At 32.0% G+C, this 27,760-nt stretch overlaps 2 protein-coding genes across 5 annotated transcripts; one reads left to right on the top strand and one right to left on the bottom strand.

Annotated features, from left to right (window-relative positions):
- Window positions 1-33: 33 nt before the first annotated feature.
- Window positions 34-27,411, bottom strand: mnd (L-type amino acid transporter minidiscs). 4 transcript variants are annotated; one of them, XM_070635177.1, is made up of 8 exons: window positions 27,313-27,411; window positions 24,688-24,916; window positions 24,102-24,396; window positions 3,416-3,463; window positions 2,835-3,276; window positions 2,432-2,759; window positions 2,100-2,361; window positions 34-1,686 (listed from the first exon to the last, which is right to left on the bottom strand). In XM_070635177.1, exons 2-8 carry the CDS (start codon window positions 24,706-24,708, stop codon window positions 1,562-1,564), a joined length of 1,521 nt encoding a protein of 506 aa, XP_070491278.1. In that variant the 5' UTR covers window positions 24,709-24,916; window positions 27,313-27,411; the 3' UTR covers window positions 34-1,561. The 4 variants fall into 4 exon arrangements, with proteins under 4 accessions (XP_070491278.1, XP_070491280.1, XP_070491277.1 ...); XM_070635179.1 differs by having other exon boundaries at window positions 24,688-24,856; window positions 27,313-27,330; XM_070635176.1 differs by lacking the exon at window positions 27,313-27,411 and adding an exon at window positions 26,645-26,713.
- On the top strand, window positions 16,007-20,603 carry LOC139086394 (titin-like). Its single transcript, XM_070634838.1, has 18 exons — window positions 16,007-16,159; window positions 16,438-16,728; window positions 16,838-16,891; window positions 17,015-17,088; window positions 17,157-17,179; window positions 17,394-17,453; window positions 17,704-17,752; window positions 17,851-17,902; window positions 17,971-18,062; window positions 18,136-18,355; window positions 18,424-18,616; window positions 18,996-19,018; window positions 19,129-19,136; window positions 19,261-19,299; window positions 19,398-19,449; window positions 19,518-19,609; window positions 19,683-19,902; window positions 19,971-20,603. Exons 1-18 carry the CDS (start codon window positions 16,145-16,147, stop codon window positions 20,175-20,177), a joined length of 1,764 nt encoding a protein of 587 aa, XP_070490939.1. The 5' UTR covers window positions 16,007-16,144; the 3' UTR covers window positions 20,178-20,603.
- Window positions 27,412-27,760: the final 349 nt, after the last annotated feature.

Here is a 27,760-nt window from a genome sequence, read left to right as displayed (position 1 = left end):
AAAAAACACAAATAAATTGTACAAAATTCTGAATTGACAGGTAAAAGGTATTCTGAAAGAGCTACATCAGTATAAGATATGCAGGAATATTCTAAGAGATACACATAATTTTTTACTTTAAAGACTTACCAAAAATAACTAAATTCGATTTTTTTTTTACACAATTGAATCAGTAGCAGGGAACGCAAAATTTTTCAGCATTAAAATTTTCAATTCATGGAAGAATTTTCTTGGCACAATCCAAGCAGTTGGATATTTCAAAAATTGACTTGTGAAAAAAGGTTATTTTCATAATTAATAAGTATCCTGTGGTCTTTTTACAATGAACTTAAATGATGCTATTTTCTAACTGAGAGTTGAAAGCTTGAACTAGTTACTGATCACGTTTTATGGATTTTGTCATGTATGAACATGCTGACTTGAATGTTAATAATTGAATTAAAAGCGGCGTTGGTGCGGTTTGCGATGAGTGTTGGTGCTAATTGTAAATGGGTTTTAAATTGAACTGCATTAATGTCATCTATGGTTATTGAGGTACTATAATGGGCTATTTTGCTGGTAAATCAGAAAGGGCTGAACTATTTGGGTCGCAAGTAACAAACATTGTCAACTAAGTTGTCCATCTCCTATCTTAAATAGTAACTATGAGCATTGAGCATCTTTAGATGTGAGTTAGAAAATAGACTCGATCGGCACATGTTGAAATGTTGCCACCACAGCAACGAGGTGGCCGCTGCCATTTGGTTTAAAGAATACTGCTGCCTCGTCGTCGTGGTGGCAATTTTCCAAGGTTTGCCGAACGGGTACCTAGCCCGATGAAAAGTGTTCTTGGCAATGTTCAGGAGAATATCCAAATTGATTTATATTGTAGCTAAGATTCGACTAAGAACCACAGGCCTGCATTTCTTGAATTTTAGATGGGCTGGCCTGCAGTTTTCGACTGTCTCTTACAATTCGTCCAAGACTGCAGGCCTTCAGTTTCAGAAGAACCGTAATTTGAATACATGATCAGCATCTAGCATCAAACTTCAACAACTCACCAACTATCATTATTTATGGGAAACTAAAAATATCAATTCATGATTTTCAAGATAGACATAACCTCAAAAATCATTTCATGAGAGCTTTCTTTTGTTATTTATTCCTTTAATTCTGAGCTTTATGAGATTATTGAATCACTATTATTATTATTATTATCATTAAAAGTTTCATATATGCTTGTAGCAAACATTCTTATAAAATTTTTCATATCACTCTTAGTGTTCTATTGTAAACTTTGATTTATTTATAGAATTATGTAGAAAAAACATGCTTAAAGCGAAAGCATAAATGGATTTAGCATAATTGTTATGCAAAAATTTTCAAATATCTAGCTACAGATTCCCAATATATTTTAATTAAAATTATGTTGTTTTTTTTATAAAGATTTGTATACATACTTTGTAAGCTTAAGATTTTAATGTTTTTTTGTTCTATTTAATGCTTCAACATAAAAAAGTTCTATGCTGAGGCACTGCGAACAATACAAAAAAATATCATTGAGATTTTGGACAATTGACTATTAATCTTCCTTTTCCTGATTTGGTATACAGAAAAATAATTTAGAGCAGAATACATTAAATCGCATCGAGAGTCGTGTTAGCCATCCAATAGGTCGATGAATTGTGACATAATACACGGGAATACCTACAAATATAAATCATAACATTAGTTTATGTATTTTGCAATTTAAATTGGAGACTAAATATCTGCTTTGTGTGCAAACTTTGGCTTTTGATTTGCACTAGTGACCGCAAGTCATTCATATTATGGAATCAAGATATTGCCATAATTCTGACATTTACATGGTCAAATTAAGATTGTCTCGATTGTCTTTATAGGCTTGCTTTGTTGATAATTTCATGGGAGAGTAAGCTTAGCTTTGCAATTCTAATTTAAAGGATTATTGTGGATTTTGGGATGTTTTAGGGCCTATTTTGGTAACTGTACAATCAATGAACCAGGAACTGGAACTACGATCGACATCAGGTCGGCATAAAGATGAATGGTCTGTCAACTCACACAAAGCAGCATAAATCAATCTCCAACAAATGCCTTACCTGATAAAATAACTAAAACTCCAACACCAACTTCCACAGGACTTTGGAAGATTGATGCAATCACAAGAAAACTACATGTGAGCATGAAGATAATTGGGAATATTAAATTGACTTTAATTGGTCGTTTTGCGTTTGGTTGCTTAACACGCAAATATAAAAGGCCTGAAATTGACATCAGAATGAAGAGAGCTTCCACAAAGCTAACATAATTTATGAGCGCATAAACGTCGGGTATAAATAAGAGCAATATTGTTATGAGGCACTGTAAACATAATAAGAGATATAAGTTAGGTTGCACATAGGTCTGAACTTTATGTCAATAATAATTTTACCATGAACATTATTGATGGAATTGGTGTAAGGCATTTAACATTTATGAGTGAAATAGCGGCTGGTAAGTGTCCATTTCTAGCTCCGACAAAGAATAATCGACTACTTGCAAAAATGGCACCATTAAGTGATCCAAATGTTGAGCATGCAACAAAAAATGGCATTGTCCATGCAAGAAATGCTGGAAGCATTTTATCACCAAATGTTACAGCAACAGCTAATGATGATTGAATTTCATTAACGGAAAGAACTGCGAAATATGCCACATTTGTGATTACGTATATTATTGTTACTGCTGGAATACTGATGCAAATTGCTTTTGGTAAATTTCTACGTTAAAGAATCATGAAGGAAGGAAAATTAGTTTCGTCCAATTATCTCGTTACTTGCTGCTAATTAACTTACTTGTATGGATTCTTCAATTCTTCTGTGACAAAATTTAAATAATTCCACCCTGAATAGCTGAATAGACCACTGTAAAATGCTAATGCAATACGTCCCGGCGACGACGTTGAATTTTCAAATGGCGTTTTCAACAAATCTGTATGTCCAGTGAACAAATGCCATGCACCGGCAGCAAAAATTACAAGTAATGCAAATACTTTTGTGCCTGTAAATATATCGGTGACGCTTGTTACCCATTTTACATTGTAGCAATTGATTGCTGTAAGAATGAATGTTACTAAACATGCCACAAGTGTTATGGCTTCATATGGTGGATCACAGGCAGGCCAATTTGGTTTCAATAAATATTGTGCAAATGTTAAGGCAGTTATGGCATTTCCTGTTGGAACTAGAATTAAAAGTGCTACCCAAAGGTACAAAAATGCTGGGAGTGGTCCAAATGCTGTAAAATCAGATATAAATGAGATCAAATTAGTTCATAAGACAAAGCAGTTTCGTCACATACGGTCATCAAAATTGTCCATGCATCATTAAAAATTTCGCGCTCACAGAAGTGTAAAATGTTATACAATTGAACTTACCATGCTTAATATAAGCATAATCGCCACCGCTAAGTGGAATCATTGTTCCTAAAAATTAGAAATAAAAATTACCAATTAGTATTCATTCAGGTCAAAGATCCATAAAGTCATTGCAAAATCTAATTCATGATGATCAACTTGATGTTGCTAAGCTGATATTCAAATTAGTCATAATATGTTTGATGCAAGAAGCAACAAGATAGTTGGAAAATTTATTCATTATGTGACTCAGATACTCTTTAAGTTAATCGAAAATCAATGAATTGTAAATGATGTTGACTACCCACAATGTTTATGTAATCATTTGGTAGGAGAATGATGGTTAGAGGGTGGTTCTTGGTATACATGTCAAGCATTGCAATTCAAGCTAGATAAACTGGACCTAGTTCAACTAGACATATCTTAGTATTATACTAGAAATCGGATCTTGTGTTGCATGGTATACTCGAGAATCTGGTCTCATGTACCTTATACGTCATGACAATCTAGTAAGACAAGCTTCAATTGATGTCTTACTAGCTCCAAACCTAATCTTAACACAACTGTATAAATCAAGCACACTGAAATCTATCAAGTAATGTACATTGACCCTTCAATAATTTAAACTCAACCAAACCCCCATAACACCAACACTGCATCTGATTTGGAAGTCATATCCAATTGAGACATCAAAATTCATTACAACAGAAATCAAAAAATTGATTAAAATCCAATCATAATTCATCAAATGAATTCAATCATAGATTCATCGTACATATGTCGCAAAGTAATATTTTTTACATATTACAGTCTTTGATGTTACCCGCTTTAATTCCATAGTGTGAATGTATAGACTAAGTTGCATGCCTGACATGATTATCACAATTTCAAATAAATTATATTATATGTATGCACACATATCAACAGTATGTCGTTATGGATTAAGTTTGTAATAAAAATTATATGCTGTATAAATTCGAAATGTATCATCATCGCTGTTAAGTGAGTGAGTGAGAGAGAGATAGATGAAAAAACCTACAAATCATTGAAAAGTTGTCAAAATTGCTGGCTATTGTAATCTCAATTTAAGATTATTCAATTTAATTCAAGTGAATTTGTGAGCATTCACAGAACTTGATATTCGCCGCAAATTCAAAGCTAATTCGTGAGTGAATAAATCTCCAAAACTAGTCGCACGTTAGCGACTAGAAATCATATTTTATAATGAAACATTTTTGCACATCAAGGCATTAAACATGAAATTACGCAAGAATTTTAAAATTTGACTATAATTCATTACCTCTTTTGTCATAATTTTTATTTATTTCTTTTTACACTAGTCGTTGAGTCCAATGAAAATAATTTCAAGTGTAAATGATTTTCACTCTTTTTTTTTACATCGCATCGATAGCCTCAACTTAGATCGATGTGGAAATTGCTTTATTTCTTTGTGAAAATTTGACTACATTCTGAGTAATTTTCAAGGTATCTGCAATATCTTCCCACCTAGTGTACATAATTTTATTATCTGAAGAATTAGGTAGGGTCAAAATAAATCAATAAGAGAGGCTAACAAGTCCAATAAAAGCGAGTAAAATTGGTAATTTTCTGGTTTTATGACACCTGAGTATTAAAAATAAATCAAGTGATTTCTTTAAAATATATGGGTGGTCTGAGGTTAAGCATAAGTTGTTATTAGTTGTATTATATCGACATGAGCTCATTAGACTTAATTACAATATTCGATACACATATGTGACCCCTAACTTATTAACGTATTTATGGCATGAGTCCCGAGGGACAAATGGACCACTAAACTTGTTTAATTAACATCAAATGGAAGTTACCTCCGTTAGGCTGCTTGAACTCTTTCATTTCATTTATACCGCTCGGGAGTAATGTGCAAATCCTTAACAAATCGACAGCACTCTCAGTACTTATTAAGAGATCGAGCCTTAAGTGAAGTCGAGTACCTCCCCTTTCCAACCTCCAACACTTGAAGTTATTCCCATAAATCTATTAAAGTCGACATAATTCCTATTCTGATTCTCTCCACCTCTAATAAAGTAATTAAATTAGCTTGCATATCCACAATAGGATCAATTGAAAAAGTTAATAATGTTTTTACGTGAAGCTGTCAAGAGTTAGTGCTACTGTTTAAAAATATTTCGTTTAAAATTTCCGAAAGATTCAACTAGTTTGTCCTTGAATTATGCTTTGTTTGGTATGAAATTCATTATGTTATTTATAAAAATGAGATTCAATGGCAGCAACAAAAGTATTTTTTGCACACGAAAAAGCAGAATTAATTGGCAATCCATTATTTCGTAAACAAACTCACTAATGCTTACTTCTCTTCTTCTTTTCAATGAGTTGCAGTCTTGCGAAATTTCTGAAAGAGAAAATCGTGTTTGATTGCTTATGAGAATTCTATGCAAAATGTCGCCGATTGAAATTCATTAGCAACTGAACTTTAAGACTTAAATTTAATTAAATTTGATCAATAGCTTTCACATTCTATTAGTCAGAAGTGTATTTAGTGGATGGGAATTAGAGGTGAAGTTATTTGGAACTTCTTAGTCCAGAGATCCTCAACTTCTTGGAGTACGATCCAATAAATGATTTTTTGGTTGTCATAGCCTAATTTTTGACCACCTTTTGTGTCGCAAAGCATAGTACTGTCATTGATCTGACCTAGACTTGAGTACTGACCTAGACAGACAGTCAGGTATGCGGGTTAATTACTTACTTACTTTGCTGGCCGTACAGATCAATTGTGATCCATGACTTCTCTCAGATGTCACCCAAAACCAGCTCTATCGCCGACAACCATCGTTTATGTTACACCCGGCTCTAATTCATTGTCGCTTAGAACCCCAAGAATGTACCAATTTAGCCCCTGTTACCAACCTACATACGTGAGCTTCTCCATCGAAAAAATTAAGTAATTCTAACAAATAAACATTTTCATGTCTAAAAGACACAGTCTTAATTACAAAATTATGAGATCGTTTCTATTCCATATTTTTTTAAAACATAAAACAATCCAGCACAAAAGCAGTTGCATCGTCAAATGAGAACAATGAATGTAAAAACATTTGTAAATCATATTTTTTTTCGTACTATTATTACATTAATCTACAATAAAAGAATGAAGCGAAAGAGAATCGCGTGTGATTTTTTAATAGCAAACAAACCAAGAAGTAAAACAATTGTCCACGGAATTGTTTACCTTGCTCTCTTCTCTTTCTCATTTCTATGTCTGAGAATAGGGGTCTGAGAATGATTTGAAGCTTGAAATTTACCGGATGTGTATCGTCCTTGGGGTGTGCCTTGAATTACTTACTTCCAAGAAATATTAGCAGTCAAAAATCAGTCATCTTGCATGAATGAATTAACAGCCAGCATTTCAAGTCACCGGTTACTAAGTTCACATGTCCCTACATATTGCAAAAAAAAATACAACCAGCTTGATTACATCCAATTTTCTAAATATGCTGTTACATTGCAAATCGGCTACATCTCCTCGCCTAGAGATATTGATCAGACTCATCTGACTGACTGTATGTCTGACATACATTCATTAACTTGCACACACCGTCCGTAATAATCGCAATGATGAGATCATTAAACGCGCGACTGAATATCTGACTGAATGAAAGTGAAAAGTGTGGCTTTAAAGAGTTGCGAAGCTTTGATTTCTTGTTTGTAAATGATTATCGGCACGTTTTGTTAATTAATTAATTTAGCGCTTAATTCGATAATAGCATAGTTGCTGAACATTACGAAAATTAGGGAGATATGTATTCTGTCCACATATACGAAATTGGAAGTTTCCCATGATGATGCAAAAAATATTGTTATTGTATTCATTTTTTTATGAAAGATAATAGTTTCCTTATTGGAATTATTCTGCTTTTTGTGAGCCAGCATAAAATTGATTAAATTTTATATCTTGGTAGTTTTTAGGGTTGTGGGTGTTCCTCATAATCTAGTCGCTGATTGTTTGAGAGGTCATACTCGAAACATTCAAATTTCATCACACCCCGTCACTTTCATATCTGATGAAATTCCATATGAAATATGATATGCCTGGAAGTTCAAGACGGGTTTGCAATGCTTACGTCACATAACTGCATCATCTCGGAATGTATTGCATATTTTGCTGCATTCAACATTTCTCTTTCATTTGTTTTTCATTAAAAAAGCAGTTTATGCAATTTTCACCTCTTTTGTTTAATATTGGTATCGGCATAAATGCCGGGATTTACGTCACTTTTTTAAAATTAATCTGTGTATTAAATTTCTATTGAACTTGAAAATCAATCGGTACAATGAAGAAAATAAATCAATTATTTTGTATGAACAGTGAATCAAATTACGAGCTTTATTTCCGATGTTATTAAATAATAGGTTGTTGCTGTGTTTGGATAAGCTTGGGGGAAATTGGCTGAGAAAAAATGAGTTTAGACATGTTATTTTATTATAACAGACTAATATAGTTATTATGTGTTTAGTTGTGACCTAGTTCTACAGCATGTAGCTAAAATAGCAATTGGTATGTCTTCAAACTATCAAGTTGATAGTAACTAATTACTCAATCACTTGATCATACTCATTCAATCTATTTTAGCTCACTGCATTCTATAAATAAGTATCAAATCAATACATTCCATACTTCAGCCATCCCCCTAGTCAAACCACAAGCATAGTATTTCTTGTTGCTATTTACATAGCTCGCTAAATTAGTTCACATTCCAATGAATTGACAGATGAGCTACAACCAAGCCATTTAGAGGTTGGAAATTTTCTTAAACGATTTTTAATGTCGGCATGAAAACCAGATCTGAATAATAAATTGTGCATGAAATAAAACTTAAGGAATTGACATTGTTCAAGCACGTGAGAGATTTTTACTTTTTATTTGTTCTTGTCCACATAATGTTGCGAAGATTATTCATTCTGTTGGCAAATTCTAATCGCGATTCTTTGTCTTTGAAGCCTTTTGGTTCTTTTGATGCTAAAAAAGACAATTTCTATCGCTATAAATTAAATTAATTGCAAGATGACAATAGAGCTGATGATTCCGGGATTTAATTTTCGCATTAAGGTTGATTTAAAACAGTTTAAGACATTGTTCACTGGGAGTGATTTAAGTTCTTAGTTACACAAATATCAGAACTATTGTTAGAATCGAGGTTTCTGTAGAAAATGCTAAGCTTCTATCCTTTTGGTACTTAAACTCTCAAAAATATCCAAAAAGCTCGAGAGCAGATAAAAAATGCAAGTGATTCTTGACCGAACCCTAAATCATTCATTTTTATGACCTGTTCAAATGATAAGAAGTAAAAGCAAAACTAACGAAATTTCAACCAAAATCGTAAAGCTTTTCATGATGTCTAATAAACTCTTTAATGCATAAGCATTTAATGATTCATAAAATGCAAATTAACATTGTTTAATGCATCAAAACGCATAGCGTGACGCATTTAATCAGCCAATTCAAGTCAGTCATAATGTGTGACAATGCTAATATGAAGACATTAAATAAAGTGCTCTTAACAGATGTAAATGTCTAGCTCCTATGTGTCGGTAATTTTTATATTAAATTACTATACAATTTCAATTATTATTGGATTTATCGGAAAACAGTCACAAGGCTGTATAGTCACGGTTAATTTAATTAATATTCATCTATAATTTTGTCTCAATTCAATTAAACAAGTTAGTCTATGGAAGTAATTTTATGTTAAACAAACACAGCTAATTGTCTTCTTATTTTACATTTTTTCCAGCATATTTAACATTTTACAATTTTTAATTTACGTCGTTGCAGTTTCTTTAACATTAAAATGTAGCATTGGTATTGTTCTAAGCCGTCTGACATTAACCGTTGTATGGGAAAAAAATCGTAACAAAAAGGTTCCATTAAAAAACGACAAGCAGTCGTATAATTGACCATCGACGATGAGTGAAGTAGAATCAGTTGAAGGTCGATCGCACGACACTTTATGTCGGCTGTTTAGCGGAATGATAAATTGTGACATAAACTTTGTGGCATTGTCTGATTTTTTTTTCTCCTGAGACATGCCAAAAATTAGTTTATTATATGAGCGTGATTTTTGTGGATGAGATGAATGTTTAGGACAGTTTGTCCAGGGATAATTAGGTAATTTGATAGACAGTCGAGTGCCTAAGTAGAGACCCCAAATGTCACCAAGTAGAATAGCACTAGCATGCTTAGAAGCCCAAACTCGTCCTAATGCACAGCTACTCGACTTTTTATCGCAATGTAACTTGTATGCTCTATACTAAACAGAGACTCAATTATGACTGCAAGACACAATATCACTAACCGATCTCAATAATGCGCCATAGCCACCTCCCAAGAAGCTTTGTTCCGCAATTTTGTTTTACTCTCTTTTAAAACAAAATGTTGCTGACCTGCACTGCTATTATAATTCCATTTCTTCGTTTCCTTCATCTCGATTGATGTGAGAAATATGTTTGTTGGTCATCTGCATGACTGAGCTACTGTTGTTTATGTTATTTATTTTTTTTTTTCCTTCATAACGTGCAAAACTGTTTGCATTTATTGTCGAATCGAAAACGATAAAGTAATGATTTAATACAATTTTTATACAATATTGTTATGCTCATTAAGATGAATGTATTTGTTGTTGAAATTGAAGAAGTGAAATTCGCATATTTATGATTAGGCAATATCACGTTGATGCAATTATGATGCTTATTATTTTTGTTTTTAGATGTCGAAAGGAGGTGAAAAATAACAAGATTTAATTTTACGGTCATAATTAATCGCCAAAAATTTCGTGTCCAATTGTTCCAATTGATATTCAAAAAACAAGCTCTTTTCGCAATAAAATCAGCTCAGTGTGCACTAATCTTCCTCAAGTCGCTTCGCAAATGCGTTTTCAATGCTACCAATAATCGTCCATAATGTTTATTCATTCCACAAACGAACCAAGGCATTAATTATACCGGATTCTTTAGCTGCATGCCTTTAAAAAGCTAGGTAAATGAGAATATTCTTGCGACAGAGTCTGTGTGGATCAATAATTTCCATTTCATCTTACTGAACTCATTTTTTAACTCTCTCACTTTTGGTTTCTTTTGAAAATTGCAAGCTTCACGCTTCGCTGCTGCATTTTATTCTTGCATAATGCTTCAATTTTACATTTTTTTTTTTGCTTCTCTTTGTGTATTTAATGCGCGAATGTATTTCTACAAATCTTTGATGGGAATTACATGTGGCTAAATAATTGCAATGTGCATTTATGCTCATCAAACTGTCGCTCGCATTATTATGGTACTGTATTATTGTTATTGAAAGATGTTAATGAGTGATTAATACAATAAATAATGATGACATGAACTGCACATAGAAAATTGTATTACTTACAAAAATTCCAACTTTTATGCAAAAAAATATAATTATTGTGCAATAAGTAGGTACGTACTTATGCCGAGCGGAACATGTAATGAAAACCTTTTGGATTAATTTTGAGTTTGAGGAGTTAATGGCCTAAATAATTTATTTTAGTGTTGGATACGGTAAGGTATCACAGATTGCAGATTAAACAATGTAATATATGAGGAACTATACAAATCATGATTTGAAAAGCTCAAAATCTTAGAATTCCCAATAAATTCTCACCATTTTCATGCCCTACTCGGTAAAGTCTCTTATGACATCATCAAGCAATAAAAGTAAAATTTTATTAATTCTACCTTACATCAAATCGAGGACAGCTTTCAAACCATCCATGAGTGCATTTTTACAGATCAAGTTTTGTAAATTACTTTACATTAAGAGGCTGAACGTGGTCTTTAACTGGAGTAATAAAGAGGTGAAGTATTTAGCTTACGGGTCGTTCATAAATGACATCGAATGATTTAATAAAAAGTATTGCTGTACACAATAAAGTCAATTAGACGTAGATATGTAGTCGTGTTAAAGGAATAGCATCAAATGCATTTGAGGCCGTGATTGAAGTCGATGACAGTAATAAAATTTATTGCAACTCAGTATGCTATTTTGCTGTCAATGGACATCACTTGTGATTATCCACCAAGAAGTCAATCCATAATTATCCATACATCCCTAACATATTACATAATAAAAACTAATTTGTTATATATTTTTTTAAACAACATATAGACATCATGAAAAGGGAATTTCGTAAAGTAATGAAATAGTTGAGGTAGGTAATGAGCACTGCCGACAAACGCACTGATTATTTTTATTTCTCTATTATTATATTAAAGTTATTTTTTTTTCTTACAAATTACAAAAATCTCAATTTGTTGTTGCTGTACAAACATAATTGAATGACACGGAGTCATGAGTTTCCATTCAAGAGTTGCGAAAATACTGAAGAAGCTCGCATGCTCATAAATGTTCATTCATATCATCTTTGCTGTTGAATGCAAAATGATCACTTTTTTGAGTATTTTTCAGACCCAATTTCGTGCATAATTATTTGATCATTTTGCAAAAAACAAAATTGCTTATAATTGGTGTTGAATATTGCAATCGTCGATAAATCAATTTGTTATTAATTCATACACGTAAATTAATTATCATTAAATAATAGTCGATAATGGATCCATTATTAAGCATAAAATTAAATTTATTGTATCAAAGTTACAAATCTTTTGTTGTTTGTGGAATAACTGAAATGAGATTTTTCTCATATCCTATCAGCACTAAGCAAGGTGATCAAATTTCAACTGAATTATATTACAATCAATTATGCAATACAGCTCAGTTCCAAAAGCTTTCAGTTGGAATTAATTCGACCCTATTCGATTTTAAATTAAGAAGAACTTCACTTTTATTCACGGTTACATTAAGGCCGTTCTTGATATTGAAATTGAAATCGATGATAAATGCTCATTTCTCAATCAATTTTTAAAAGTGCATGATCATTTCATTTTCTATATCGCTATTTCGTTGTCTTTGAACTTTAGAAAAATCATCACGTTCTAAACCTTTTTTTCCATACATCCAATAGATTGATTAATTTGGCTTTTATTCAAGTGCAATCTATAACAATCTATTTGACAGCGCGGCATGACATGAAAATCGACATAATCTCTAATGTAGTAAGGACATCAAATCAGTCGTGCCATAGTTCGAATGATTTTTGGAATTTATTGGTTTGTTGTGTTCTGGTTTGATTCTTTTGAGTCTACAGATTTGCAAATTGGAACCAGCAGAATTGCAGACAATTTTTTTGCAAGAAAATTCTTGAATGTTTCCGACAGATGTGGCTTAAGACTAGCGTAGTCAACAACCCTGGCCAATCATTTAGCTTCATTTTACCAAAACAATTATCCTAAAAACACTCCGGTTTTGTCTATTAATTTACTAATTTACAAATAATACAAATAATTTACCCAATTATTCCATTTAGAGCCACAGTAATACAAAATTAATGCATTTCAATCAACGCTTAGAGCATAAAGAGCTTCCTTCATATGAATACTTCAAGATTCTATTACTTATGAACTTTTCGACCGGCATTAGCTTCAAAATTGAAAATCCAGCAACTAGAAAAGTCATTTATAAATTTATGCAATTTACTCGTGACTTGTCGTTGTTGCCTTTGCAAATGATCAAAAGATTTGTCAATTATGTTTGTTCTGTATGCATTTTCATGCCTTTAAGATACGAATGAGATGGAATGGTAACAGAAACAAAATTATTATACTATTATAAACACCTAACATATCATTAATGGCACAATATTATCTTGATATTAGATGTGATTTGTATTTCTATTAAAATCGACACGTTCTCATTGAGAATATTGAATGGCAAGTGAGCAAGCAAGAAGCATATCATTAGTTATGTAAAGCAAATAGATTTTAAATAAATATATAAATGTAAATGTTTATAGCTGTAGAGAAGGAAACATGACGTAAGGAAACAACAATAAGATTAAGGAAGCTTAAAGCATAGGAGAGCATGTAATACATGACAAATGTATATCATAAATGTTTATCATAACTTGTTGATTCCGGTTTTTCGCCTCGGGAATGAAAATGAAAATTATGTCAGGTTTCTATGTGGCTTAACATTGTTGCTGAACATAAATATATTGTCTATGTGCATTTAATTTGTTGTGTAAGGACGGATGAGATTATCAGATGATGAATTAATATTATTGACAAATTGTCAGAATATGTTGAATATGGATATGTCAGAAAATGTCTATAACTACATATTGATGTTATCTAGTCTTCCTGTGGGGAAATGAACATATTGTAACCATTCCCTCGAGTGGACAAGTTATTAATTTGACGTATTGTATTTATAGCTCTGATGTCCTCATGTTGCATGAAAGGTGGAGTTTGTAATCCTTTGAATTTATTATACAACTAGTCCAGTATATATTATCGAATCGACTTGGTGTCAATTCTAGGAAAAATACGTTTTGCATCTGCCTTGATGCATAGCCCTAAATATCCGATCAAATCCTTCCCAGAACTTTTTAGTCATAAAAACCATGAATCAGAGAAAATGTACAAGAATTCTCAAGAATACAACACAATGCAAAAATTCAATATCCGTACAATATTAAGCAATCATGCTTCTCGTTGTTCAATATTACTTCCTTAATGTTTTTATACAATGCTAATAATAATTTTTTTAAATGCAAAATCATCTATCACAAAAGAGATTCTTAATTATTTTTTGTTCAGATTTTAATCCGGCTCTATATTTACCGGCTATTAACAGAACTACATTTGTATCTTGTGCTGCTCCGTTTTTATTTACATTTTTTATGTCCATATCTAATTAGTTGCTTTAAAAATAATTTTTATATCTTATTCAAATAAATATATTTTTGTACGGAATGGAATATTCGGCATTCAATGAGCAAGGCCGTATGCAGCAATTAAAAGTAATCAAAAAAGTATCAAGAGATTATTATTAATAAAAATATTAGAAATTGAAAATTGCACAAATTAATTGGTTGTATTGAGATGAAGGCGAAATGCAGAAGCAGATGAGATTGCACCATTTTTTCAATGGAATTAAAATCTTCTCACTTTTTATTGCATGAACATCTAATGAGAAATTTTGTTGCTGCGCCCGGAAAGACTATACTTGAATCCATTGTTCATCACATTCTTGCATTTATTTATTAATTAAAAGCAGCTGTTGGATGTTATAGGTGTAGAAACATTACTTCATCTTCACGATTATTATGTATTGTATGCTATTCAACAAATGATGTGCGACAGTAAACAACAAGTAATAAAAAATCAATCAATTTGTTATGACGAAATAGAATTAAATGATTTTTAATGATCTCATGTGTGAAAAATTTCTCATTTTATAGGTTTGGTCGACTTTTAATCATTAATTAATGATGCTATGACTTTTCATAGAAAACAGAAGTTATCTAACATTAAATCTCTTCAAAAGGTCTGAAGGTTTTTTTAAATGCTACCTTTATTCCCTTCATAGCAGGTGATGTAGTAATAATTCAATTTTAATATTCAAATTCATTTACTTTATGTCTTTATTCACGGAGGCTATATTCTCTGTACAAATTGAAGAACAAAATATGGTCAAGTTGGAAATAAATCAGCATTGTTTGTTGCTATGTTAGGCGCTTTTATGTTTTGTTAATAATGACAAGAAACTGAACGACAACTGTCTGAGACACAGACATCATTGTCTCAATTTACATTAGTAGAGTCAATTTATTATCGATAAATTTTGAGTCCATTTGTAAACATGGGTGACAAGGCTCCATTTGGAAGTCACCCGGAGTTTAAAGAACCCCTTTATAAGAGGCTCCTTGTAAAGATTCTACACGCATTCATTTACTTAAATTGTGTCTAACCTAACAATGGCTTATCGACTAAACTAAGCTCCTTGGGACTTAAACTTCTGGGTCAAGATTACTTATTAATTCTACACATTCCTCTGAATAAGCTACCACAAAACATGGATGACATCTTAATAATTAGAATCTGTGCAACTATTCAATTAGTCAATGAATCATATCTGATCATAATGTGCAACCGCAACTTGTCAAACGTGAATAAAAACCATCAGTCTCATTTTGATGAAATTTAATCGTCCTTCAGAGAGAATCCAAAGAATTCGACATTAACTGTCAAACAGACAAATATAATGCAATTGCTTATTAAGGCATGAAAACCAACAAACAAAAATGCTGTCCATTAATATGCTGATCTTGTTTTTCTTATTGTTCTTCTTTATGATTTCACATCATAATACTTGTTAATAATTGTGAGACTTTTTGCCTCCTCTCTTGCTCTTGTAGCTTCTGACTTGACTGAACTTTTGCACTACTGTTTTTATTTGTTAGTATTATAACGGTTACATGTGTATTTTGTATGCTACAACAACGACAAATAAAGAAAATGAGTAAAACTAATTCAAAACTTGCAGCTTTGCAGCAAAAAAAAGCTCACGGTTCTCTGACTTATTCGCATGTATGTTTATACTCTAAGAAAATCTTTGCTCTGCTCTTTTGAAATGAAAGTGAATTTAGTATTGCTTTGTTTTGGTTTTTGGCGGTATAAAAGACCAATGTGAAGTGTTTCATGACATTCAGTTCACAATCTGGAATCAAGCCAAACACAAGTTACCTGGATATATTATACAATATTTTGTTCGGTGCAAAAAAAAAATATTAAGGAATTGAAAATAATTCATAAAAAAAATAAATTTGAAATTTAATGATGAAAGCCTTTGTGAGTTGAATATCAAAAAATTTAAAAAAATATTAAAATGGACTTAAAATGCATGAAAAGGAAGTGAATAGCAATTGAAGAAGAAATTAATTGAAATTCTAAAGACATTGTGATGAAATAAGAAGGACGATTAGTGAATTTTGACAAATTAATTTGAAAAATGATTCAAAATCATCATAACTGGATATTAAAGTCACTCATACGAGTTATTTTAAGATCCAGTTCTGATGACTTTAGAATTGAAAGTGAAGATAATAATGTTAAAAAAATAATTTCAGTTGTGCTTAACACTTTTGTTGGTGTCATCAGCATTTGCTGAAGAAAAGAAGGAGGAAAAGAAAGCAGAACCATTGGAAAAGAAATTAGACAAACGTGGATTACTTGATCTCGGATACGGATATGGAATTAACGGACTTGATCTCGGTTATATTGGAAATTCAGGACATTATGGAGGTGCATATCATTCAGCACCACAACATCATGGCTATGGTCAACCATTTTACTTAGGACATAAGACTGATATTCAAAAGACAGTAACTGTAGTTAAAGGAGTGCCAGTACCTTATGAAGTGCGTTTAAGAATATTAAATTATTGATCGCATAACTAAATGCTTTCTTCTTTTCTTTTTTCATTTCCTTAACTTTTCAACAACACGAATCAATCATATAAATTGCTAGGTGACAAAACACGTCCCAGTTGAATACACAAAGCATGTGCCAGTAGCAGTGAAGGTCAGTTATCTTGAGAAAAAAACAAAATTAACTTTCGGTGACGGTCGTGAGAATCTTTTTACTAATGCAGAATATTTTTTTCTCCTTCTTACTATGCGAAATTGTATAATTTCAATTCATTAGGTTCCAGTTCCACAGCCTTATGAAGTTGTCAAACACGTTCCAGTCCATACAAAAGAATATGTTAAATATCCAGTGTAAGTATTTAGTTATTTTGCAATTGCTGACCGTGAATTAATCTCAATACCTCTATCCTTCAAAAAAGCCATGTTCCTGCACCATATCCAGGTGAGTTTCTCTTTCGACAACAAGTGATTTGGAAAGACGTAATTAAGAGTCAAGAGATAATTTATTCTAAAATTTTCGTTTTCTTTCAAAACATCATTTGTAATTAGTTGTAATTGCTGCAAATTAAATAATGATGTTTAGTCTTTCCGACACTTTTTTTCAATGTTTTAAAGTTGTGCACATATGTAATTTCCACTTTTAATTTCATCAACAGTCGAGAAAAAAGTTCCAGTCCATATTCCAGTAACAGTTGAGAAGCCTTATCCAGTCAAAGGTAAATATTGATTTTAGTTTTGTGTAAAGCATCAAACTCATTTGAATATGCATGAGGCTTGAAGGACGAAATGCAAAAATACAAGTAGAATAAAAGTTCAATGACATTGTGGCTCATTATTGTGAATGAAATTGACAGCATAATGAGACTGTCACTCAGAAAGCATTTTGTCAAGCATAATAGCTTTGTATTTCGGATGTCTAACTTCATATTGAGATCCAGAATTAAATTTTCAATTCTCTCTTTACAGTATACGTTCCACAACCATACGAAGTCATCAAGAAGGTCCCATACCCAGTGTAAGTATCATGCAATGAAACAATGATTGCATCTAACATGCCTACATGAAACTCAATACTTAATTTATGTAATTATTACGAAACTCTAATTCCTTTAGCCATGTCCAAGTACCATATCCAGTTGTTCACGAAAAGAAAGTTCCATATGAGGTAAATAGAAATATTTTCAAAAAGTTATAAATTCTTTGTGCAATAACTGGAATGCTTTTGTAATATAGGTCATCAGAGAAGTAGAAGTTCCACGTGCAGTTCCAGTTGTTAAGCATGTTCCATATGAAGTCAAAGTCCCAGTTGACCGTCCATACCCAGTGTAAGTTGTTAAATCATCATAGGTTAAATAACAGCCTTAATTAATAAAATTCATATCCATCTCCAATAAACAGCCATGTTCCAGCACCATACCCAGTAGAAGTCATCAAGAAGGAACCATACATTGTCGAAAAACCAGTCCACTACCCAGTCCATGTTCCAGTTGACAAACCATACATCGTTAATGTTGATAAGAAAGTTCCATACAATGTCCCATACCCAGTTCCACATCCAGTTGAGGTTGTAAAGAAGGTTCCATACACTGTTGAAAAACCAGTCCCATACCCAGTTCATGTAAGTTGTGCAGGATATAATCGAAGTATGACAAAGTTGCTTAAAATTATTTTACTTCCTATAAACAGGTTCCAATTGATCGTCCAGTGATCACAGAGAAGCATGTTCCATTCCCAGTCGTCCAAGAAAAGCCAGTCCCAGTAGCTGTTCCAGTTAAGCCAGTATTACCTCACCATGCTCCAGAACATCATGGTCAAGAACATCATGCCCCAGAACACCAACACTCATACACAAGCTTTAGTGGATATGGCGGTGAATACAGCTATCATCATTAAATAGTTGATATTATAAAATGAATTTATAAATAACATCTCATAAGTTAACACATTCCATTTCATCATGCATAAAAACCAATAGCTTTAAGCTTTTATTGTTCTACCAAAAAAAATGACACACATTTTTATAATTTTATTTCGTATTGCGCCACAGACATAAATTTTGCTGTGCGAAACATTTTTTTTTTTTTGTTATTTTGCCTAATAAACTCGTCATTCTTTTATGTATATTTTGTGTATACAAGAGATAGAGATTCAACTCCTTGGAATTGCTGTGATTCCGTTAAGCACGAATTAAGATATAAAATTGCATCAAATTGCGACAATTTTTTTTACACACAATTTGAAATGAAAATAAGTAATAGATTTCTACGAATGTTATACGAATGTGAGAAAAAATAAAGAAAAGATATGATTGAAATTAAAGACATGAGCTTTTTGCTACTGCATATAAACATCACATTGTTTAAAAATGTGTCAAAATTTTCCTATTTTCAGTCAATTAGGTTTATAAACATTATAAAGTATAATTATTTTATGGTGAAAGAGTTAGTGACACATCTATTTACAGTAGCATGTAGAGATCGTGGGAATCTTAATAATTATACCTAAATAACTTGTGAAATTAAGGTGCAAGAGACAAGCTATTAAGAAGGTCCCATACCCAGTGTAAGTATCATGCAATGAAACAATGATTGCATCTAACATGCCTACATGAAACTCAATACTTAATTTATGTAATTATTACGAAACTCTAATTCCTTTAGCCATGTCCAAGTACCATATCCAGTTGTTCACGAAAAGAAAGTTCCATATGAGGTAAATAGAAATATTTTCAAAAAGTTATAAATTCTTTGTGCAATAACTGGAATGCTTTTGTAATATAGGTCATCAGAGAAGTAGAAGTTCCACGTGCAGTTCCAGTTGTTAAGCATGTTCCTTATGAAGTCAAAGTCCCAGTTGACCGTCCATACCCAGTGTAAGTTGTTAAATCATCATAGGTTAAATAACAGCCTTAATTAATAAAATTCATATCCATCTCCAATAAACAGCCATGTTCCAGCACCATACCCAGTAGAAGTCATCAAGAAGGAACCATACATTGTCGAAAAACCAGTCCACTACCCAGTCCATGTTCCAGTTGACAAACCATACATCGTTAATGTTGATAAGAAAGTTCCATACAATGTCCCATACCCAGTTCCACATCCAGTTGAGGTTGTAAAGAAGGTTCCATACACTGTTGAAAAACCAGTCCCATACCCAGTTCATGTAAGTTGTGCAGGATATAATCGAAGTATGACAAAGTTGCTTAAAATTATTTTACTTCCTATAAACAGGTTCCAATTGATCGTCCAGTGATCACAGAGAAGCATGTTCCATTCCCAGTCGTCCAAGAAAAGCCAGTCCCAGTAGCTGTTCCAGTTAAGCCAGTATTACCTCACCATGCTCCAGAACATCATGGTCAAGAACATCATGCCCCAGAACACCAACACTCATACACAAGCTTTAGTGGATATGGCGGTGAATACAGCTATCATCATTAAATAGTTGATATTATAAAATGAATTTATAAATAACATCTCATAAGTTAACACATTCCATTTCATCATGCATAAAAACCAATAGCTTTAAGCTTTTATTGTTCTACCAAAAAAAATGACACACATTTTTATAATTTTATTTCGTATTGCGCCACAGACATAAATTTTGCTGTGCGAAACATTTTTTTTTTTTTGTTATTTTGCCTAATAAACTCGTCATTCTTTTATGTATATTTTGTGTATACAAGAGATAGAGATTCAACTCCTTGGAATTGCTGTGATTCCGTTAAGCACGAATTAAGATATAAAATTGCATCAAATTGCGACAATTTTTTTTACACACAATTTGAAATGAAAATAAGTAATAGATTTCTACGAATGTTATACGAATGTGAGAAAAAATAAAGAAAAGATATGATTGAAATTAAAGACATGAGCTTTTTGCTACTGCATATAAACATCACATTGTTTAAAAATGTGTCAAAATTTTCCTATTTTCAGTCAATTAGGTTTATAAACATTATAAAGTATAATTATTTTATGGTGAAAGAGTTAGTGACACATCTATTTACAGTAGCATGTAGAGATCGTGGGAATCTTAATAATTATACCTAAATAACTTGTGAAATTAAGGTGCAAGAGACAAGCTATTAAGAGGTTAGGATTGATGAACTATGTACTGTATTTGATGCTAAATGGTGTATTATGTATCAAACTCTTCATTATCCTCAACTGTTAGCAGTAAGTTTCAACGTCTTGAAGCTATTGGAAAGACAAGGAGCTTGCCAAACGACTAAATATTGCAAATAATTAGGACTATCATTAGACTGTAAAAATCGAAACTCATTGGAACACTTGAGAAAATAAAGTTTGACTCCACTGGTGATCGAACTATGTGGCGCAATATGTATGCTGAAGGATAGTCTAACAGCCGATCTAAATTACTTCATCTGTGGGATGGCAGTCCATCCCACTTTCAGGGTAGGGATGGGTAGGTCTATAACCGGCTATTTCTGAAATAAACAGGTCCAATGTAATCGTAGATAAATTTCTGTAATCATATTCAGCTATAAACAGGTAGTAATCAAGCTTCTGTTGCAAGTCAGGAAAGTGTGATCGCGTAACCGGCCTATGATTTATTAGCATCATTCCTTATAAAGCTCATACATCAAAAAAACGAGAAAATTAATTCAATATTTATCTCAAACCAATTTAATTCACATCAACTATCTCCAATTCCACCTTCCATAGCATCAACATGAGCATTCAACGAGTAACCACACCAAACATACAGTTTTATAATGTACAAAAAACTATCCTGCTGACATATTAAATGCATTACAAGCTAAAAAAAAAGTTGCAAAATTCTTCCAGTGACAAGTTGAAATTACAGCATGAGCCGCTTCATTCCTCTTCCTTGAATTGGCAATAATAAAATGATTCATCTCATGAGAAGTAAGTATTAAGAGTATAGAGAGAAGGAAAAAAAATTGAATCATTGAATAATGCAACTAAATGAGATTCACATGCAATGCATTATGTAATCCTATTAAATTGTAAATAATGTAAGTAGATATTCACAGTAATATATCATTATCTTATGCATTGGTAATTTCAATTCAGTTCCAACAACAAAGCACGATGTAAATTCTTCATTGTGCTTTTTTTTGCATAGTCTCGTCTTGTATTTACGGAAATTTTTGGATATGAATGAGCAAATAAAATAATATCGTAAATAAATAAGGTAGCGAAGCACACTAACCTCGTGGCGATTCCTATTTTAGATTTTTTCTATTTCTTCTTTCTTCTGCATCTTCTTTCATTCACCTTTCTCGGGTTTATTACATGATTTTTTTCTCAGCAGCAGCAACAACAGCAACAGCATCTAAAAACTTTTACGCTCTTTTAACTTGCTACGAGTCAAGGTTAACGATAGAAAAAGAAGTGGAAACATTATTGTGGGGCAGGCAGGCAAGCAAGCATGTCGTTTTTTTCGTAGATGTCGTAATATATGTAGCATTTACGTACGTAGAAATGTATTATGATGAATTACCGCATTGCAATGAATTTGTATCATAAAAGTATTATGTTATGATTGAATGTCGGCAAATGATGCAGTCGTAAAACCATAAATTATTCATGTTATGTTGAACTTGATCTCGATTTCCATCCACAATTATTCAAAGACTATGCAGCAGGTAGGTGTAAATTATGGGTAATTTGTATTTTTTTCATTAATTAAGCTAGAATGAATTTTTTGTTGTTTTAAACAGAAACTTCCGCTCGAAAATTATTTCTGCGAATGAATAGTGTTTTGTGGATGTATTACTTGTTTTTGGGTGTACTACGATGTGACTTGATAACAGAATGATTTGAACCCGAGTGACATAAATGACGGAGGCTCGGTTGCGTAGTTTTTTAAGGCTTTGTCAAACATCAAATAGAAGACGCCTCCATGTGAAATTCTAAAGGTTGCCATGTGGCATCTACCCTCTCCATTTGTATCGCTCGGGAATAAATTTTGAAGATATCATTCGTATATGACGTCAAACATAAAACAAAATTTTGAATGGAACTGGAAAGTATACGTGGCAAAATCAAAAAAGCAGGATTCGGCTTGCGACACTTTATTTATGAAAAGCCTACTCATTTTAACATATAGCCGGCTTTTTTTTATGCCGGTATGCTTCACAAATTTACAAGAATTTCCAATATATTAGAAAGCAAGTTCTATCTCGTGTTTGAACCACTTAGCACCTCATTTGATCATAATTCACACTGTATTATTATTTATTATCTTCTTACTTTTCAAGGAATGCAAGGTCTTTCCAAGAAGATCCACAAATTCGTGTCCCATTTAAAAGCTATATAGAATTTTTCGATGACATTCACACTTTCCATTATCATTAATTCCGAAAAATTATTTCATTGAATTTTAAATTGCATTATGCTTCAAATTTTGTTGAATCATCAAGCACGTGTATGCACAAATACTGCTGCATATTAAATTCAAAATATTTTTGATAACTGAATATATCAATAATATAATTAATTGCATGGTGAACAATATTTTTGGGGGTATTGTCAAACCACAATTTGAAGTTCTGGTTGATAAATGTGGAACTACCCAATTTGCAGAACAATTAATAAAAGTGTCAAAAATAGATATGGTAAATATTTTGGCGAAAAGTGCAAACGATATTATGGCATGTTGATTGAATATGCAATTAGCACATTTCTAGTGTATATACCGGGGTAGAGGTAAAAATTCAGAACGGGCTGTTTGATTCTGATGAGAATGGAAATTACTTAATTTAATATTGTCTGCATTTCCAACGTTCTAACTCTAAAATTAGATCCATAGAGCATAATGGCCATTCATCAGATATTCGTGTCAAGTATAGAATAGAATCAAATTTAAATCATAAACGGAATCTCTTTAATAAGCTTTAATTCGAATTCGAGCGATTCTTCCTATTCAGCCTTCAAGATAGGTCAATATACTAGCTTAACATGGCAAAGCGCCATAACAACTATAGCAAACCATAAATTCTAGTTCTGTTCTGTATAAGATCTAGAAACAAGATTTTAATAGCTAATTCTAATTCAGACATCATCAGCCGACCATAAAAAAAAATCTACTCGAAAGTATGTCTAGCTACAAAGAAGAAAACGTGAGTTTATCGTACGACGTTGATAATAAAAAAGGAAAAGTTCATCTCTTATTCTCAATTCGTGTATTGTAGTTATTCATGAGCTGAGCACATAAATTAATGTTTGAGAACATTTTTCAGTATGTGGATAGGAAGAAGAAGACTGAATAAAGAACGAAAAGTGAATAACAAAAGAGTATCTGAGTTTATCGCAATTTTAAAATCATAAATCATCTTTTTGTATGTTCTTATTTATAAATAGCATGAGACTCACCTAATTCAGCATAACAAAGAGCTCCAACCATGCTCAATACTCCTGATAAAATCCATACGATCAATGACAATCCAATTGATTGCGAGTAAAGAAGAACGCCTTTTGGCGAGACGAAAATTCCTGACCCGACAATCACACCAACAATAATGGATACACCATCGAAAAGTGATATTCGTTTTTCCATTTGAACTCCTTTCGTGTCTGCATTACTTTCGGATGCTTCTTTAGAACCGGAAAAACCGGAACGTGGTAAAATTTCATCTGAAGCTGATACTTTTGCCATGATGATGTTATTCTGGATTTTAATTTATATTTTTTATGTATGTATGTATGTTGGTACAAAATAAATAATTTAAATCAAAAATTATAATGGTAATTCCTCTCTTGCCTTCTCTTTTCAATCCAATTTTTTCTTTAGCAAATAATAATAATTTTTTGTATAGCTTTAATCGATTTTTCCTGGCATATAATTTTTAAGTTAATAGCATTTCATGCCACACACTACACTACTACTCTTGCCTCTCTTGACACTACACAATATATCTATTTAATTTTATAAATAAAAATTGACGTTTTAAAAAATTACTTGATGGGCTTCAGCGACCATTCCGAAACGTTGTTTTACAAATTTTCACTAATGACTTTTTACATAAAAAACATAATTTTTGATAAGGCGCACGAAATTATCACTTCATGAAAATCATCAGCTGTCGTTGACTTTTTACACACTTCCTCATAGAGAGACAGCTTTACGTCTACAGAAGGAGAATGAAAACAAGTACTGTGTATTTTTTTGGTGCTGACGAAATAAAAAGCTACGGGGAAAGAGAGAAGATTGATGGAATGAAATCAAAACAGATGATTTGATATGTTGGGTGTGAATAAAATGTACACAATGTTCTGCAATTATGGAAATTAAGCCAATTTCTGCTCGAAAAAAAATGGGAAGCACAAAAAGTGAGTCTCTCAGGCCGACGTAAAATGTATTTTTAGCACATTTTTCCTTGAACTTGATTTGATTTATTATTCATTTTGACTGTAATTTATGGATTAGCTACTGAATGAAGCAACAGGTATGTGAATTGATACATTTACCGGCAAGCCGGCCGATAAATTGATTGCTTTTTATAGATTGAATCTTCCGATTGCACCAAAAATAGTCATAATCTGAACTTTTGTTATAACTAGATCCTCAAGTTCACGATAGCATGCAAATTTTCGGTCTAGCACATCATCAATAATATTCAATGCCAGCATATCACAATGAATATTGATTACGCATATCATTAAACTTTTCGAAATGTCATTTCTGGTTATTCAAAATAGTTTCAAATCAGCTGTTTATCTGTCCTTATAAAAACATTTTAAGGTTAGCTCCGAAAAACATTTTTGTATGTTCAGCTATCCAATTATTAACTCTTGTCTCGTCTCTATCCCTTCATCTTCTGTCTGCATATTTCTTAAATTGTATACCTGATATTATTGAACCAATCAAATTAGGGACTGGTTCTTAAATATTGAAGTCATAAGAGTATATTAAGAAGAATCATGAACTCTACAATCTCCCGAGACAAACAACAAGCCATCGTGAGAGTCCGTAATGTGATAACCAAACCGAGCTTGTTTGCATTCTCAAAAATTTAATCGTTTTGGTTCGAAAAGTTTACGACAATAACAAAAAAACACCAAATTCATCCTGTCCGCTCTGATAATAAATCTAGACACGTAATAATCGTTGTCAGAATAAAAATTGCGCTTTATACATGCAACGAAATAGACACAACGATGTGAATGATAACGTTTACTGTCAGGGCTTTTAGCATAGAGAAGATACACTAAATCATGTATCAGTTTGTGGAATAAAAAGATCAAAATTACGCATCATTATGAATTTTCAGATTTGATAAGAATATAATTTATCACAATAAAGCATGTATGTAGATTATATATAGGCACATGGCGATTTAGGTAAGTGACAACCCTGGGGCAATGGAAATCGAAAACGAAGATACTTTAAATTATAGATTTCCTGTTCACTACGTTTTTTTCGTCCAAAATCAATGTCCGACACTCGAAATTTTCAAAGAATGTGCTTATTATGGATGATAATTTGATTTTTTGGTGCTTAATTTCACATAATTACAGATATGTAGATAAAAATTTGTATATTTAATCACTGTGTACACATTACAATAACTTTTTGCGTAACAATTATTATCAGTTTTTTTTGGGAACCGTACGGAGAAAGCACCTGTTTAATCAGATCCAGTGAGTATGGATTCATGTGAAATTCATAGAAAATTTAGATTTTTAAAAGGCTATTACTTTAAAAAAGGAAGTATTCTTCAATTTGTCCATAAAATAATCTGGAACTGATCTTTAAGAACCTTAAGTAATGCTAAATTTTAACGGTCTTTTTAAATTCAAAATAATAACGTATTTCTAAGATTCAAATTTTTCCCGCCAAAAAAGTTGCAAACTTTTCAAAAAACAACGGATGTAAATTCCAATCCATACGCACTGGATCTTGATAAAAGCAATACCTAATGTGTAAAAATTCCTAACTACACTAGTTATCAAACTTTTTCCGGTTAGTCCGATCACGATGAAAGCACAAACGAGACTAAAATGCTTTATCATAAAATTCTCTCACTTTAATATAAGTATATGATTGTATTTAAACCACATTGTCACTTATGTTGTAGATTGATTTAATACTCAACATAAATGAGAATGAGAATATTATGAGAGAATGAGAACAGGAATCCACGTGGTGATTTGATAAGTCATAAAATGAACATATTCATTCTGCCGGCAGTTTTTCAGCTGAAAACCACTTTTCTGTTCGAGCGTTTAAGTTAATTAATACCACATGGTCATCAACTGGTTTCTAAGCTGTTGTGTTAATGAAGAATATTTCTATTCTATTTACTTAATCATTTATCGCGCACACTCGTGGATTCCTTTGTTTATAAATATTAGGAATTTTACTTTTAGTCGGAAAAAATGTTCTGTGTCACTTTTGGTACAGGATGATGCAAGATTCTGACGAAATATTGATCCATTTCAGATCATAAATTTTTGCATTAATACAGCATAGAATGCATGCTATTTTAATACGTAATCGCAGTAGTATTTGTAAAATTATGCAGTTTTTTAATTGACTTAATTTCCATTAAATTCTACATTAATTTAACTAAATTTTACTTACAGGATAATTGACTTGATCTTATCTACAATTTGACACTTAAATCACTTAAATATCACATCACTTTAAGTCATCTTTCTTAAATTTAATTTACGAACGAATTTTCTACGCAAAGAAAATTTTTCAGACACGAAATATATTTTTTTCACTAATACATTTGGGACTTCAAATCATCTGTTCTGCTTGTTGCATAGATTGAGGTGAAAAACATTGGCCTTTAAGGTGAAAACATTGAAATTGAATGTTTGAACATTGATTCTTCGCTTTTGAACATTGACGAAACATTGGATTTAAATCTTAGGATTTAAAATTTTTTAATCCAATGTTTTGAATCCTTATGATTTTTTCAAACCTAATGCTTCAAATCCTTAAATTCAATGTTTTGATCCTGAAATGTAATTCAACCCAATGTTTGATCCTTGAAAGAAGCCACAAAACTTCTTAATCATTA

This window comes from Chironomus tepperi, unplaced genomic scaffold, assembly GCF_022539635.2.
Source record: "Chironomus tepperi strain 1889 unplaced genomic scaffold, CSIRO-AGI_Ctep_v1 contig_85, whole genome shotgun sequence".
Classification (NCBI taxonomy): domain Eukaryota; kingdom Metazoa; phylum Arthropoda; class Insecta; order Diptera; family Chironomidae; genus Chironomus; species Chironomus tepperi.
Note: the sequence above shows the minus strand (reverse complement) of the source record. Positions and strands in the feature narration are given on the sequence as shown.